We start from the raw sequence: 17,632 nt of genomic DNA, 5'->3' as shown, positions 1-17,632 counted from the left end.
TCTTACACATGTCAGTGCTTGTGCGAGTACTAGCGTCGCTTATTGTGCCAGATACTACACTAACATGGCTGTAATCATGTGCATTGCTAGTTGCAGTGTGCTATCTGTAGTTTCATTCTTTAGCACACTTATGACCACATATAGTAAATCCTACATTCTAGAGTTTAAGCTACAAGTTCTGGCTAGTCTGGATTGTATCTCAGACTGTGAATCGAAAGTTGATTCAGCAATGGCACCGGCAAAAAGAGGAACTGAAAGAGATCTCAGATGCAAAAGATTTTCAACCAGGAAGTGCATGAGACTAGTTTGCTACACTTGTCATGCTTTGTCAGCTGCCAGATTTCCTGCACTAGAGAACAATTTGCTTGAGTGGATTCAACCTGTTGCAAGGAAGAGCATGTCATAGTCAAATTATGGAAAGCTGTGAAAAACAAGATATTGAAAATGCACCAGAAATTTATGGACAAATTCTGGAAGCAAGTTTTTTACATCAAATGACTGGCTTAATCGGTTTCTGAAATGCCACAATCTCTCTTACAAGCCAGCACACGATTGATATCCATGGATGTAAACAGTCTACTTGAAAACAACTGGGAAAGAGGAACTTTGGTACACTGTGGCACTAGCAGGGCTTGCTGACGGCACTAAACTACCTCTAATGATAATTTCAAAGGTCTAAAAAAAGATTCTGAATGGAGAGACTTTTCTCTCAGTGTGGTTATTCAGGTCTCAAAGGTGGATCCATAGCACGGGCACTATTTCAGGTCTGGCTTGCTTGAGTTCAGAAAATGACCAATTTCTTTGTTTTGAGCTCTCGAGATGATCATGTATGACAGCCATTGTAGTCATCTTCAGAGACCACTGTTGTCTGCTCTGAGGTGTCATCATCAGTTTACCGCTCTGCTCATTCCAGCAGGTAGACAGCACTCCTGCAACTTTGTGATGTACACTGGAACAAACCAATGAGACGCAAGTGGCACGACTGGCTATTACATGGAGAGTAGGAATTTATAAGCAGTGGCCGAAGGAAATTTGCCAGCTACCTCTAAGTAGCAGACTGGGTAGATGAGTGTGTGAAATCAATAGATAGAGATCTTATTACAAAATCCTTTGTTGGGTCTGGTATTGCTATTTGAATGATGATGACGACGATGAGGACAACAGTGGCAAATGGGGACTTTGAGAGTGACGTTACTGATAAAGACATGACCATTTATTAGCGATTATGACAGTACTTTACTGAAGTTACAGTAGTTTGACGTGTCGGATTTAACACAATTCTAGTCCATAAACACTGAATCAGACGAATTTTAGTTGTTCACTTATGGTCATGTGCTTGGGTCTTTATCAAATTTCCCTAGTCCTGAAAGAACATAATTTCATGTATAGGCACATGTGCCTTTATGTGTTGTAGTACGGTATGAGGGTGAGTGTCAATATACCCCAAGGTTTATCGTCATGCTGTAAATAGGGGTAAATTGACAGCTATTCTTGAACAAGAAGTTTGAAGCATTGGTTTGTAAAACTCACACAGTAGTGTCTTGAATAGTGTATTAATTTGCAATATAACCATCAATTATCGAACAACAAATGTAGCATGCATGTTGTACTTCAGTATATATTGTAGTTAAGAGTTACTCTTAATAATGCAGCAGCCATCAGGCTAGTTTGATTGTTGAAATGATTTGGTGAAACTTAGATAATCTGAAAGGATTAATAGTGTCTATAATCTTAGACATGCCTATTACTTCTAACATTTAGAAGAGTTACAAAAATCAATTGCTTGCTTTGATTGTGGTTTCAGTGTCAATTGTTCATGTGAAATATTTGATTAATGGAAGAAGTATGTAATTTTGTTTGGGTTGTTGTTGTTAGGATCGTGTCGGTGGTCGTATTGGTACATTTCGTAAGGGACCATACATTGCAGATCTTGGAGCAATGGTTGTCACTGGATTAGGTAATAGTAATTATAACAAATGGCATATAATTATGATGCCAGATGATTGTGAGCAGGTGGGAACCCTATCTCAGTACTGGTTAAGCAAATTGGAATGGAGTTATACAAGATACGACAAAAGTGTCCTTTGTATGATAGTACAGGACAATTGGTAAGGAGAGAATGAGTGGTTTAACAAACTAACGGTGCTCGAATATTCTGTATGTGCATGCAGTCGTTATTTTGAAATCAGAAGAGTCAACAGTATACATTATCTGTAGTCAGTAACAGTCATGTTGTGAATTTTTTAGGTTCCAAAGAGCTCAGATGAAATGGTTGAGAAAGAGTTTAATCGATTATTAGAAGCATCTACATATCTTTCACATGAACTTGACATTAATGATATTGATGGAATGCCTGTGTCACTAGGACATGCCCTTGAACTCATTATAAAGTAAGCTGGTGTAACTATCATTGTTTGCATGCCGCATTATGTTTTGGGTGTGTTAGACTGCAGGAGAGACAGGTGAAAGAGAAACAGATTAGCCATTACAAGCATGTGCTATCATTGCATAACCAGTTGGCTAGTATTAGGAAACAGGTTGGTGTCTACACTTAAAGTATATTTGGTTTATAGTGTTATTGCCGTAGCTGTCAGAGAGTGAACAGCTTATCTGGGATGCTTACACCAAGTATGAAAGAGCCAAGAGTGTTTCAGAGCCTCGGTAATGAGTATTTTGGCTGCTTTGGTAATGATGATATGTTGCTTCTTTTTGTTAGGAGTTTTGAAGATGAATTTGAGCATCGTTGTTGTAATCGTGATCTTGTAGCACTTTTCAAGGTTAGTTCGATCTTAGTTGGTGTGATATGCAGAGTCAGCCATGATTACTATTAAAGGAGAATGAAAGCACTGGAGTGTCGGTGCCTTGGTGCACAATCACCTGGCCATTTAATGTTTAGTAGGACAACCACACAGGGCAGCTAGATACTTTATACTTCTACTGCACAAGAACTCACTCGTAACTCAATCACCTATAAATGAAAACGTCACTTCTAATTCTCACAAAACGTCATTTGTTACCTAAAGAAGCCCATTTTGTCGTTAAAATCCACCATGCCAAATAGATACAGCGGTAACGCACATGCACTGAAAAATCACTGTAACTCGTGATCAAGGACAAAACGTTATCTTGCAATTCCGTGACACTAAATCTATGACAGTGTCACTTCTTACTCATAAAATCCCATTTTGTCGTTAAATTTACTGTGCAAGTAAATACAGCAATAATACACACACATGCCACGCGTGTACACACACACACACACACACACACACACACACACACACACACACACACACACACACACACACACACACACACACACAACACAAATACAAATAAGAATGGACAAATGTTAAACCCTGCACGTCGTTCGACATCGATCTCAAGGTCAGTTGTGAAGATAGCTCCTCCTGTCTCTAGAAACAGTGCCTCCATGTGCTACATGGAGGCTTAGAGCCAATACTACAATCCACCTGGAACTTGGCCAGAGTCATCCAGGAGCACTGATTATGGCACAGCTTTGGGACTGGACACCATGGCCTAAAACTATACGTCTGCTGCATGATGTTACTGCCTAGTCAGTAGTCATGTCCATCCCAGTCAATGTCCGGTACTCATTTATTCTTCTGAGTCGAGAGAAGCAATTTTGTGTAAGTTTTTTGGCTTAATTATGGAAATTATGCCATAGCTCACCATCACTGTGACTTGAACTTGTAACCTTGCAATGCCCTTGATGTTTTCATTCTCCAAATGCACTCCAACACACACCACACACACACACACACACACACACACACACACACACACACACAAGGTGAAGGGAGTGGTCGACACAACCAAGCTCATTTATGGCTTTGTCTGTGTTTCCAAAGACCAATGTGTGCTGTGCAGGAGCATCCACAAACATTGCAAGTGAAGTTGCCACTTTTCAAGATCTCCACAGATATCTGTCTTACGCATACCATTAGCTGTTGGATACATCAATATTGCAAGATTTCAAAGTGGATTTAATGGGTCTTTAAAGCGCAATTTCTGATCTCCTGCTTTTCTAGGGCCTTCCTTCAGCTGACCATAAAACACTGCCTTTGAGATTCTATCATCTTTCATTCAAGCAAGATGGCCACACCATCGGAGTTGAGCTTGAAGTAGCAAAGCCTCAACTCCAAGCATGTTGCATTTCTTCAAAACCTTTGTATTGGGTACCATGTCTTGTTATTTGACATTGGCGATTCTGAAAAGACATCGCATGTGAAATTGGTCGAGTTGTTTAATATCTGTCTATACAATGTCCAAGTCTCACAGCCATAAAGTAGTGTGGTGATTACAATTGCTCAATAGACTTTAACCTTAGTGACTGTGGTATGCCATGTTCATTCCAAGGCGTCTGGTGAGACTGCCAAAAGCTGCACCAGCTCTACTCAGACGCATTGAAATTTTGTCATTGACATTGACAAAAAGGTTTTGAGACAGAGTACTTTCTAAGTATGAAACTTGTCAACAAATCTCAGTGGGGTGTCATACACTTTTACAACAGGAGGTGTGCAAGAAAACCCAGGTGTTGGTTGGTACAAGACTTCAGACTTTCTTAGACTTACAGTCAGCCCAAAACATCGCGCAGTATTTGAAAAGTAATCCATGATGAATTGAATGTCCTCAATGTTGCATGCGACAAGACCCAATCATCTGCAAAGAGCAGTTCACTTAAGAGAATGTCACTGACTTTGGTTTTTGCATTGTATCGACGAAGGTTGAAAATGTTCCAATCAGAGCGCGATTGAAGGTAAACACGTTTATCACAGTTCTTGAAGGCGACGTGTAGCATGACAGATAAAAGATATTAAATAATAATGGTGCAAGAACACAACCTTGCTTAACACCATTTGTGACTGCAAACGAGTCAGAAGAAGCTCCACTGTCAATAACGTTAGCTGACATATTGTCGTGAATGATCTTATGATGTTGACTAGGTTGCAGGGACAGCCTATTTTAACGAGTAGTCTCCATAGGAGATTTCTGTTGACAGAATCAAATGCTTTAGTGAGATCTACAAAGACTGTGTAGATGTCTCTATGATGTTTACGACATTTTTCTTGAAGTTGTCTGTCAGTAAAGATCATGTCAGAAGTTTCTCCACCTGAACGAAAACCACACTGAGTCTCCGATGAATATTGTCAGACATGTTTGGTTAGTCTATTCAAAACAATATGAGCCATGATTTTCCCAGCAGTAGATGAAAGTGAAATGCCACGATGATTGTCGCAAACTGAGCGGTTTCTCTTACATTTGTATACATGAATTATGGTAGCCTCTTTGAAGTCTTTGTGAACTGCTTCATGTTGTCAAATATTGTATTTTCGCACATTTAGCTGCAGGGCTCTTATTAGAACATTTTGGTTCTATGTGCTTTAGTACAGTGTGTTTAGGGAATAGGGTAGAAGCCATGACATTCCCTGGAGGATATTTCAGACAAAGGACGACATCACTGTTATACAGTTGATGAAAGTCTTCATCATTTGTAACTGATGTGTGAGGTTGGTTCCTACTGACAATTTACATCTATGGAGGAAGCAATCAAATCAGAATCAGAAATATGGCTATCAGTGATGTTTTCCTTTGTCTGCAATCTTCCAGGGAATCCCACGGCTTCTACCCTATTCTCTAACCACACTGTACAAAGGCACATAGCACCAAATATTTTAATAAGAGCCTTGCAGCTAAATGTGCAAAAATACGGCAAGACTGTAGAGTTGAGTTAGTTTCTCTACCAAAATTCTAGCACCATGTTTAAAAATTTTAGCCGTAAGGCCATCCAATCCACTTGCATTACCCGACATTTGCTGAATTGCATCAGAGACTTCATCTACATGAGGAGACGTCACTAAATGATCTTCACATGGCAGCTACACACACACACACACACACACACACACACACACACACACACACACACACACACACACACACACACACACACACACACACACACACACACACCAGCGGACTACCGTATGCCTTTGCTACACATGCACACTGAAGCCTACAATGACAGGAAATAGGCAAAGTGGTTCATGTTTATGCATAAGAGTCTTTCATATGTAATACATTTGTGACAAATGACAGTATCAAGTCATTACAGTGTATTTGGAGTCCCAATATGATTGCATCTTACATCTAGATCACATTCTGTTGCCTTCTTGGACATTGCAACAGAGGAGAAGTGCCTCGTCATAGATTGGCAATATCAACATGGTTCTGTAGGATCAAGGATGGCTGAAGAGTTTGGTGTAGATAAAACGTGCAGTCAAGATTGGGACTTCAAGTGTGATAACCTGGTGAGGCATTATACAAATTCATGCGGAAAGAAAATGAGGAAGCTACATCGATGCAAGCGAACCAATTCTGTACAGATTGATGAAAGAGTTGAATTTCTGCAACACAGACGTCATTATGGACTCGCTGTATCCAATGCAGCACTTTTTGATGAACCAAGATGATTTGGAGGAGAGCTCTGCACTGAAGGGTTTTAACGCTAGCATTGTTTGGCTCTGAAAATGGAAACGTTGCTTCAAAGTTAGAATACAATGCAAGACAGTAATTAAATTACAAAAACCTCTAGACGGCTTGAACAAATTTTTCTGGATTTTGTCAACAGATTATTTGTTTACATTACTCAACAACTACACTCTGTACAATGTTACAAACATAGATGGGACAATGATATGGTGTGACAACCCTACAACTGTCACAAACAACAGTTGTAGGGATACAAATAAGAGGAACTGGGTACTGTACTAGGCAAAGGCTGCACTGTTGCATTGGCAATTGGGGCAAGTGTGCACAAATTGCCAGCTGTTGTGGTTTTCAAGCAGCCAAACGGAAGTACCATATAACCGATTATTTCTGTGGTCTTAAATTTCTGCGATTTGAGAATTTAGACACAAGTTTTAATTACTGTGAATTAAATTTTTGCATTCTGACCTGGAAGACAGTCATGGTACACACATGTACACGTGTATGCATGTGTCCAAACAGAGTGGCTGGGACTCCAAGGATAAGCCTAAAATATCTGTGCGAATTTTATTTGTGTGTTCCTTGGTTTCTTCACAGAATTCGCAGAAATAATCGGTAATAACCGATTACACAGTATTGGTCTACGAGTATGTGACACTTGCCACATAATGTGTTGATTACCGTTTTGAAAAGGGGATACATGAACCATGAGGCCATGTACTGGATGAGCAGGTTTGTCATAACCATAGGAAGATGAAGTGCACTGCCTACTTGTTGTTGATGAATATAAAGTTTATTAAATTTACAAGATCCAGGCAGACGTCAAAGATAGGAACATGGACCTTGTATTTATTCTTGTTGAGTACCAGCCTTGTGCAGCCATCTGATGTCTCAATAAAGAATGATTTAAGGATCACATGTGTGGTTTATGGGAACAGTGGGTATTTGAAATTTGCATTTGAAAATTTTCATGCCATGGCTTTTGTGCATCCATAGCAAAATGTTCTAAGCTGGATATCGAAGTCATGGATAGCAATCCAAGCTGATCTAATGATCAAGTCATTTCTGTTTTACATTTTTTTCAAATGCTTGGGAAGGTTGGAAGATGATCAGCTCCTTGTTTATTTTGTGAAAACTGAGAAAGAGGTTGTAGACTTGCTGTTTTATGACTCTGACTCTGACTCAGAATTCAAAGGCTGTAATTAGAGAGTAATCAGAGCTTATTATGATAAATATAATATGCAGCATATGTGTACACGTAGCATTACGACACTTTAATCGGTCAATGACTTTTGCCAATTAGCACCTGTATGTGTCTTGTTTTTGAGAAAGGCTCTTTCCCAAACTTTAGGGACTAAGCTAACAGGCCCAGGGAAGTGGTGTGATACTCAAGAAAGTACAGTTTGTAGTTGCATGTTGACACCAATTATGTGAATTGTGAATCCGACATGTGAAACTTGTAGAAGTTGGGTTAAAGTTGGGGATGGGGCTTGATTGAAAATGGACCAGTAGTTGAATACTTACGTATGGTAATTTAACTTGGTTTAACTGTTTTATACGTAGGTTCACGCTTGAAACTTCAGAGTAGTGCCAGGTGTTGCCAAAATCGGGCATCAAAAAGAGACCCTTAAATTTTTATTGAGTAAAGTATTGCCAGTTTTTAAAATTTTTATCTGGTCTGGCTCAGTTCTGAAGTTGCTAGTGTGACCACGGTATTAGAGACTTTGGTCAGCAATATTGGTTGTCTTAACAGAAATTTGATGACCTGATTGAACAGCAAGATAAGGTTGAGCATTTGTTGACAGAAGCTGAATCGGACAGTCCAAGGCAGGTTTAGTGAGAAGCGTGTCTGCAATGTTTGTGCTATTCGTACCTGTGTGATTTAGTGATGTGTACTTGACAACAAAAGACCGACAAATACTAGACTGGCACTTTGCTAATCTTGAATTTGCGAATGCCACTTCATTGAAAAATTTGTCACTGAAACACTGGGATCAGGATGATGACTTTGAGTTTGCAGGGAACCATCTAACTGTTCGAAATGGTTATTCGTCACTGCCAAGCAGTTTGGCCGAAGGTCTTAACATAAGACTGAATACAGCTGTGAAGAAAGTTGTTTACAAGCCTTCAGGTAAATTTGTATTAAATTTTGTGTCTGTTTAATGCTCGAGATAGTAGGAAGCAAACTGTAGTCATCAGAACCTTAGTCTAAGATAGCGTTTGCATTTGTACTGTTATCTCCAGCTGTGCTCTTGTGTAAGCAACAGGTTTTCTCCAGAAATCACCTCAAAGGGGTATCAATTATTAAACAGTTATCAATTATCTTCCTCAATTCAAGAACCAGTACATCAACTCTGGTTTACAGGCCATCAAGTTTCTACAGCTATTAACCCGAGGCAGAGCCTCTTGTTACAGTAGTGGGTCTTGTCAACGACCCAACCCCCAAACCATTAGACCGGATGTGGGCAGGTCAGTAGATGGATGTGGGCAGGTCAGTAGATGGATGTGGGCAGTATTACCTATGGTTGTGTGTGCTAAATTGTCACGAGAGCCGATGTGTTAATTGTTCTAGTAATTAAGTTGTTTCTACCTAAACAAATGCAGGTGCTTCATTGTTTCTTGGACTCAACCCAAAGACATAAGACAAAGTACAGTAGTTGCATGAATTTGTTAAATTGTGTTGTGCGTGTCATAGTCCATTTCTTGTTTGATAGAGTGCTGATTTGCAAATACATGACTGGATCTAGTTGGTGGTGTCTCCCCTTACAGGAAACAGCAATCACTAATGAATACAGCCAATCGTGCTTAAATGGCTCCCGAGACGTGGAGGCACTCCCACTGGCACATGATTCTGCACCCTATTAAAAATGTGATCTATAATATATAGCCACAGAAGTGTGTGCCGTGTGCTGGAAAGTTGCGTCCTGTTAGAGAAATATAATCTCCCCACAGAATTGTACTATGGCTCAGCGAGGAAGTTCCAAACTCGTTGGTTTACCAATGATCAAAGACCTGCGAAAGCAGTCTGAGAACATTGTTTGAGAGATTCTCTCGCCTTCACAAGGAAAACTCGCCCAACGCATCTGCGAGACCTGGAGATGGCACAACGGATACAATGTGCCAGTCAAACGGACAATATCTCTCTCTGCGTGGTGTCATAAGACAATTGCGAACCAAGAAGGTGGTGAAAGATCTTCAAAACTTACACTATTGTCTAGCAATTTGCAAAAGTGGCGAAGAAAAATGTTTCACACACCTTTAGCTTCACGCGTCAAAACAGAAGGTCCTGCTATACTTGAGCTGGACGGTGAATGAGAACGAGTGACCAAAAGACGCAGAATGTTGACATTCAAATTCTTTAGTGAGGCAGGGGGTGCCCTCACTGACAGGATGATGGAAATGCAGTCGCGTGTCACTTATCCGACCCCCTTGAGACCGGCCCCCTGTTGGATAAGTGAAAATGTTGGATAACTGCAGGTGTTACGGACTCAACTATTGTTCATATTAGACGGCATTTTTTCCACATTAGGTATACTGAATGTACACGTGTAGATGTAGAATGAATGTAGATGTAGATGAATGTAGAATACAATGAGAAGAAATGCTTGAAATCACTCTCAAACTTGTTTCAAGAAACAACTGACATGCACGTGGAGGTACATGTACGTACACTACGCAGCTGACCAGCCACACAATCACCCATGTGACAAGCTTGACGTGTCGGATAAGTGAATGTCAGGTAAGTGAATGTCAGGTAAGTGAACGTCGGCTAAGTGACACGCGAATGTGTTGACCGCTCGCGTCCAGACGGCATTCTATCTCAGGCAATCCTACACCTATAGACTTAAGAACCTTGAAACAGGTCCAGTGAAACTATTTCACAAGACTCCACCCAGCCGCCAAAGAATACTTTGGTTATAACAAGCCCGCACCTATGTATCTGAGCAAGAAGAACTAGTCTTCCAGGGACACAGATCAACCTAGCACCAAGTGGGCATTTGTCCAATTTATCGAAACCCAGTTGACCATCGTCTTATGTCGAGATGCTGTGCTAGGCACAAGGGCTCTGCCCGATTGGCTACGCCATAAGAAGGGGCTCGTTGCCCTGGACACATGGAATGACAATTTCTGTCTATTCTGTTGTCTTGCCGTACACCAAGGTGTGCGAGAAGAGCGAAACACAACCAAAGCCAGAGAGCTCGCCTCCTCCTATTTATTGGACTGGAACTTGGTGGCTCCCATAGTCGTGATCCACAAGACCAACCTAGACAAGCTTGACAAGATTGAAAAACATTTCAAGTTGGTCATTCGCGTGTACCAACCCACCGAAGCTCCCAAAGGAACCATGTGACATCTGACACGACAACTCACCCACTATGCCAATACCATGACCATCGTGATGTTTTGAGCACCACGCCTTCTATATCAAAGGCATCAAGAAGGTATATCAAAGACATCAAGAAGGTCTTCAACCTCTACCTAGTGCTCAAAATAACGGTTGGACGTAGGACAATGGCCGAACATTTTTGCCACTTGACCGATCAACTCTGATTGTGTTTGGACATGTTGTCCGAACAACCTCTACCAAATAGGCATGGTTTAAAATAGTTGCCCTTTCCTTGTTCAAGTGCCTTGTGTAGCTAAAGAGGAAAAGGATTGAGTAATGTAGTAGCACAAACTGCTTTTCCTTTGCCTGCATGGGCTTTGTCTGTTGTCCATTCTACCTCTTGTTTGGTTTGTTGCCAATTAAGCATAGCCACCTGCTGTGATAAGGTTACTCTTGTAATCATATAATAATCGGTAAGCTTGCAGTGGGCACTACATGCACAGGTGTGAACTTATCTCTCCAGTTTCTACTTCGAGGTACCCACCAACACCACAAAGGCCAGGCCATGGCATTGACAAAGACTGGACTTCACCACATACATGCAGGGACACATTAAATTTTTATTTTTACTGCTAACTTGGAGCCTTCTGGAGCCAACGGATTTGTGTCTGGAGCCAATTTTGGCTCTGTTGCCCTGGCAACAACACCCCTGTGTTTGTTTTAGTCTTAACTGTGAAGCAATACCAGGAATTTCTGAAACAGTGCCCAGCCAAAAGACCGCCTACTGGGCGATCTTTTGGAAACTGTTCTCATTTACTGCTCATGGGCCACTAATGAGAATCAAGATTTCGGTGCACGATTCGATGTCGGCGCCCAAAGTTGGTCGATATTCTGAGACTGTATTAGTAAAGTGCATTACTATAGTATACTACAGCACACATACAGCTTTGGTAACCAGACAGCGGTCTTACACTGTGGATTAAAGAAGAAGGGACCTCTAAAGAAACAGCTGACAAGAAGTGCAGGAGGGCCATCATTTCTGGTCGCACTCATAAGTTTATAAGTCCTTACGCAAGATGTTGCAAGATGGCCTCACACTTGCTTACTTTGTGTTACCCAAGGCAATCTGTCCATTTCCAGAGTTCCCAAGAACCGCCCAGTTGCTTATTGAGAACAGATATTCTTCCATAAAAATCCCATTTTCCGTATTGCTGCCTTGAGCGGTGTTTCATAAAGTCCCGGTAGTGTTGCCAACACGATAACACGATTGGCATGCATGACTTAATTAACTCGTGCATCTGAATAAGCTGTTATATTGTGCAGGTCTAAATGTAGTTGTTTTGTGTTTTCTAGAAGTGTTGGTGCAGACAGTATCTACGGTGACAGGGAAATCAGAGGCATTTGAGGCTGATGCTGTTCTTGTCACAGTTCCATTGGGTGTGTTGAAGGCATCTGCCATCCAGTTTGACCCTCCTTTGCCTGAGTGGAAGAAAACAGTGATACATCGAATGGGTTTTGGCAATCTAAACAAGGTAGACTTTAATTAAAGGCAACAGAGAGGGTAAATTGTTATCAATATTAGAGCAGTGTTCGTGTATCCTAGTGCAATGATATGTGCTAGACATGATGGATGCTGCGTGCACCCTGCTTAGTATAGTAGGCAAACAGATCAAACTAACCAGAATGATCATTGATACTATAGTCCATTCCAGAATTAGAGGCAGTCGAGGTTTTCCTTGGATAGATCATGCTAGGAGGCACGTAGGCTCATGAAATTGACAACATTGGAAAGCCCATCACTTGCCGGTTCCGCCTATGGTATTTGCAAAGCTATCAGCATAAAATGTCTACCCGCAATGGTATTATTTAGCCTACATGGTCGCTGTAATGAACTACGATGGGCAATTCTTAGCTGACACCAGAGGAGTGATAGGAAGTTAATGTGGGAAAATATGCACGCGAGTAAGCAAACAGCTTTGCAAAACTTGTTAGCGAGCCGTCACGGTGACTGTCTGTAGTTGATTCCTCGTCCTCTTCACTTTGAATAAAGTACGAGTGACCTCAGTGTAAACAGAATGTAGAAAAATGGAGATACTTGCAGTTAATACGCCATTTTGTAAAATGATCATGAGAATATTGGTCAGGAACAAGCCTATGACACACCATTTATTCATGGCTGCCTGTAATTCTGGAATGTACTATAGTATATACTGAGTCTACTTATTACTAACAGTTGTAATTATAATACCATAAATGCTTGTACTGTATCCGTCCAATACAAGCCCCATTCAAGCCCTGGGGCTTCATTTTATACCAAATTGCAACTTAGTCCGAGTGTTGTTCTTAATAAAAGACTTAGACAGTGAGACTGAATAGAAGACCCACCCTGTCTTCAGCTAATAGGTACAGGTGAGATTTGTTTCAACTTGCAGCTGAGTCGCCAGCTACTCAACCACTTATTTGAAACTATTGTATAATCTTTTTAAGTGTGCGGGAATCACTACCAATGTTGATGGCACGGAGAATGCTGTAATGACCTGCATGAAAGATAAAAGCACTGCGAAGGAAGTCAAACATCATCTCTTCCTCAGCAACGACTAATTACAACCAGCGGAAGCAACTGAGCTGATGCCGGTGGATGTAACAGAACAGGAGGAAGACAATCTAGTCCTTTCAGAAGAATCAGACTTGAAGGATTTACTGCAGATTTGCTGTAATTTTTATGTAGTTGGACGGTCATGTGGACAGATACGAGTATTGTTCATAATTGACTGGGTGCTTCCATTATTGCCTGAATTCGTCCCTTTTCTGTCCAGACCTGTCTTGTCAATGACATGTCCCAAATGCACTACTTCAAATTGCATGAACCGGCATTTGTCTTTATTCAGCCTTAGTCCAGCCTCTTTCAACTTTGTCAACACCTTACCTAAGTTAGACAAATGCTCTGGTTCATTTCTTCCTGTTATTGCTTTTTATACTGATGTAATCCCTGGTGAGTATTGATGTCTAGATACTTGCGTGATTCCTCGTCAACTATAAGCTGTTGATACACTATATCCAAATCCAGGGTTGTAAACTGCTGTCCTCCTGCTATTCGAGCGAACAAGTCTTCAATGCGTGGAATCGGATAAGTATTACATTTTGATTCACTGTCAACCAATAGTCTTCACAGATTGGAATACTGGATCTATGGAAGCCGCCCACTCCAAATAGGGTATTGGCTCAATAATTCCGGCTTTGTGAGGTCGAACGATTCTTCTTCTATCTTCTCTCTCAAAGCATACGATACTTGTCTTGGTTGGTAAAACTTGGGACTCATCGTTTCTGTCACTGTTAATTTCACTTGCACACCTTGTAGTCTGCATAACTTCTCACTAAGCACTTCACTGTGTAACAATAACCCTTCTACGGTGAGGGTTTGCCTCCAAAAGATGAAGTCTTCCCCAATCAACTTGTACTTGTCGAATCCAGTCTCTTCCTAATAAACTTGAGTCAGAGTCTACCTCTACAACAAGCGGAAGAGAATTGGCATCCATCCAGAGTGTCTACCCACACTTTCAACTTTCCACATACAGGTACCGGTTCCCCAGTCTTCCTTGTATCTTGCAATGGTGCTTCACCTTTCTTCCAGACCGACTTCCATGTTGTTTTGCTCACAATACTGACAATCGCTCCCGTGTCTATTTCCATCTCGAGTGTCCTTGTACAGTCAACGTTGTCTTCGTAGGCTTCTCTTTTTCTTTATGTAATGCGTGACTATTACCACTAATCCACTCAAATCTCCTCATCCCCATTTGTATCTGACTGCGCCTCCTGTTAGCTGATTTTGTATGTACCTTTCCCACGGTCCTCTTTCTGAGTCATTTTTCTCACTATGCAACAAACAGCCTTTGCAGCATGCCTAATTTTGCTGCAACCGAAACATTTGACATCCTTGAACCAGCTCTCGAACTGTTTGTGCCTGTTTACCACAGCGATAACAATGACCGAATATCTATCAGTCGGTCTGTTTCCTGCTTCGGATACTCATTGCTTTTGTAACTGATGTACAGGCTGCTTCTGTAACTAGTGTACAGGCTGCTTCTGTAACTGGTGTACAGACTCTCCTTCTAGGTTGCCGGCGTACTTATTGCTTCCTTCTGCTTTAGCTCTGTGGTATTCTTTTCTGCTGTTTCTTGTGCAATCACTAATTCATATGCCCTCGAATGTCAGCTCTATTCTGCCAACAGCCGTTGCTGTATACGATCATTAAGCACTGACCCGAATTCACAATGTTCACTGAGTTGCTGCAGTTCTGCCGTGAATTTAGCGACCGACTCATCTCCCTGACACGATCGACTGTGAAATCTAAATTGTTGTACTATTACTGATGACTTCGGGTCGAAATGTTCTGTCAACGTCTGTAGTATTTCATTGATTGACTTCTCTTTGAACAGAGCCACTAAACTTTGTAGAATTGATAGGAGTGAGCTCCAATCACACTTAATAGAATAGCTCTTTGTCTATCAGCCTTGTCTACGCCATTTGCTGTGATGTATTGTTCTAACATTTCTGTGTAACGTGGCCATTCCTTCTTTAATTCGTCAAACTCCGCTATCTGTCCGAATACTGCCGTCATCCTCGTCGCAAGATGTCACAAGTAACTGCGTCCTTAGCACACACTCAGCCGGTCTTGCTGTTAACTCAAGTTGATCTGTTTCAAGAATGACTGGCTAGTCATAAATGCCCGTCAATGTAATGCAATACAAGTTCTCGGATGTATATAGTACAGGTGTTTGTTTGTTGGTTGGTTGGTTGGTTGGTTTGTGAGCAGGATTACTCAAAATATGTGAACGGATTTTGATGAAATTTGGCGGAATGAGGTGAAGAACAATTGATGAGTTTTGGGGATTAGTCCAAATCGGGATCTCCCTTTCATGGGTTAACAAGAAAAGCGAGATGACTCCGATTTAGCTTCTGCACCTGCATCCATCTCCATGAAATTATTAATGGACAAAATGATGTCATTTTGAGTTATCCTCAGCCTAAGCCATGTACATGCTAACGTGAACACAAAGCCTTTCAAATACTTAATTGCCATGGAAATGATTGTTAATGGCATTATGATGAAACTGAAATGCCTTGGCGGAGGCTTGTGATTTCCAGGTGCTGTCTAGTTTCCAACGTCTCCATTACAACCTAGGATGTGGCCATCATAACTCTGAGCAAGGATCCATTTGAATTTTTCAATTTGTTTCGTGGACAAACGTTTCTAGTGGTATTAGATTTCTATTGATATTAGATGCTTATTTGAAGTGGGCAGAAATTCAAATGATGGGAAATGATACATAAGCAGCCAAGAGAACCACCAAAGTGCTGAGATCAGACCTGGTACAGTTCGCCAGCAGCTAGTAAGCAATAATGGACCTTACTTTAATAAGAGTGAGGAATTTGCAAGGTTTGTCAAGGGGTATGGAACTAGATGCCAGCAACTAATTTTTTCTAGTCCTTGGGCCTGATCCCAAAAACAGGAGTTGCATTGTGTGAAGACACACATTCCTTGGGGTTCTAGACTTAATATGGGCTTCACTACAAAGAATTTTGACATTGAATGAGTCATTATCTCATTCATATGAAGTCAACAATTAGGCAGCTTTTTCATGTATACGCTATAGTGCAAGAGCATGTTTGTTAGATTTGTTGACGTGTACTGACAAGCGGTTATCTAATTATTAGACGATGCACAATTATCTATTAATAAGAAAATTAGATGTAATTTAAGATACCAATTGTATCAGTGTGTAGACATAAAATTGTCAGTGATTTGATGTTCAAGAATAGTTTTGCTATTTAATTCATCATGACATGAATTTCCAGATGGATGATTAGAGTGGTAATTGTCAACGCACTCTGCTTGTTGGTGCAAAGATTGTATTTAGTAGTCACTTTAATGTAGATAATGAATTTATACCTAAATTCATGTATGTTGTAACCTCAAACTAACAGTATGCTGGTACATGCTCTTTACTTGGATAGGTAAATGTGACGATATTGTGTTCCAGTCTTGGTTGCAGTTAATTACATGTGGTTATGATGTAGGTTGTGTTATGTTTCGATCGCTGTTTCTGGAACCCAAAGGTCAATTTATTTGGTCATGTGGCCAGCACAACAGCCAGTCGTGGCGAGTTGTTTCTGTTTTGGAATCTCTACAAAGCACCTGTACTGATCACTCTTCTTGCTGGCGATGCAGCTAATCGATCTGAGAGTATGTCAGACCAAGTAATTGTTGACAGAGCACTGCGGGTACTGAAAGGCATGTTTGGGTCATCAAATGTTCCAGAGGTTTGATTATCAGCTCTAAAGTTTATGCCAATGTATTTAATTAATAGTATTCAATTTTCAGCCTCGTCACACACTGGTGACCCGTTGGAAGACAGATGAATGGACTCGAGGCTCTTATTCGTATGTTTCTGTTGGTTCATCCGGAGTGGATTATGACAAAATGGCTGAACCTGTGAATGCTGATCCTGCTGGCTCTGTACTTCCACATCTGTTCTTTGCTGGAGAACACACTATGAGAAACTACCCTGCTACTGTCCATGGTGCTTTTCTTAGCGGCCTCCGTGAGGCAGCAAGAATAGCTGACCAGTTTGTTGGAACTCCATATGCCTCATCTGAAGTCAAGGGGAAAGACGTGTGACTGGTCGTGTCGCATGGTTGATTAGTGACATTTTTTACTTGTACCTTTCTTTGAGTTATATGAAAGTTTGTTAACAGTAGTATCTGCTATCAAAACAATACCACCTGACACTCCCC

General features: G+C 41.0%; 2 protein-coding genes across 2 annotated transcripts in view; both read left to right on the top strand.

The window, feature by feature from the left end:
* Positions 1 to 1,890, top strand: part of LOC134192638 (lysine-specific histone demethylase 1A-like) — a 26,674-nt gene extending 24,784 nt beyond the window's left edge. Inside the window, exon 8 of the mRNA XM_062661385.1 lies at positions 1,876 to 1,890. The gene's annotated coding sequence lies outside the window, so the exon portion shown is untranslated. The remainder of the gene's footprint in view (positions 1 to 1,875) is intronic.
* LOC134191788 (lysine-specific histone demethylase 1A-like) overlaps positions 1 to 17,632 on the top strand; it is a 21,201-nt gene extending 3,569 nt beyond the window's left edge. Inside the window, exons 4-16 of the mRNA XM_062660411.1 lie at positions 111 to 238; positions 1,415 to 1,426; positions 1,876 to 1,957; positions 2,014 to 2,108; positions 2,248 to 2,390; positions 2,447 to 2,537; positions 2,588 to 2,661; positions 2,717 to 2,777; positions 8,264 to 8,337; positions 8,397 to 8,641; positions 12,191 to 12,369; positions 16,916 to 17,158; positions 17,220 to 17,632. Of these exons, the coding sequence (XP_062516395.1) occupies positions 111 to 238; positions 1,415 to 1,426; positions 1,876 to 1,957; positions 2,014 to 2,108; positions 2,248 to 2,390; positions 2,447 to 2,537; positions 2,588 to 2,661; positions 2,717 to 2,777; positions 8,264 to 8,337; positions 8,397 to 8,641; positions 12,191 to 12,369; positions 16,916 to 17,158; positions 17,220 to 17,516 (1,724 nt within the window). The 3' untranslated portion in view covers positions 17,517 to 17,632. The remainder of the gene's footprint in view (positions 1 to 110; positions 239 to 1,414; positions 1,427 to 1,875; positions 1,958 to 2,013; positions 2,109 to 2,247; positions 2,391 to 2,446; positions 2,538 to 2,587; positions 2,662 to 2,716; positions 2,778 to 8,263; positions 8,338 to 8,396; positions 8,642 to 12,190; positions 12,370 to 16,915; positions 17,159 to 17,219) is intronic.

This window comes from Corticium candelabrum, chromosome 16 (genome assembly GCF_963422355.1).
Source record: "Corticium candelabrum chromosome 16, ooCorCand1.1, whole genome shotgun sequence".
Lineage (NCBI taxonomy): Eukaryota > Metazoa > Porifera > Homoscleromorpha > Homosclerophorida > Plakinidae > Corticium > Corticium candelabrum.
This window is presented reverse-complemented; position numbering and strand designations above follow the sequence as displayed.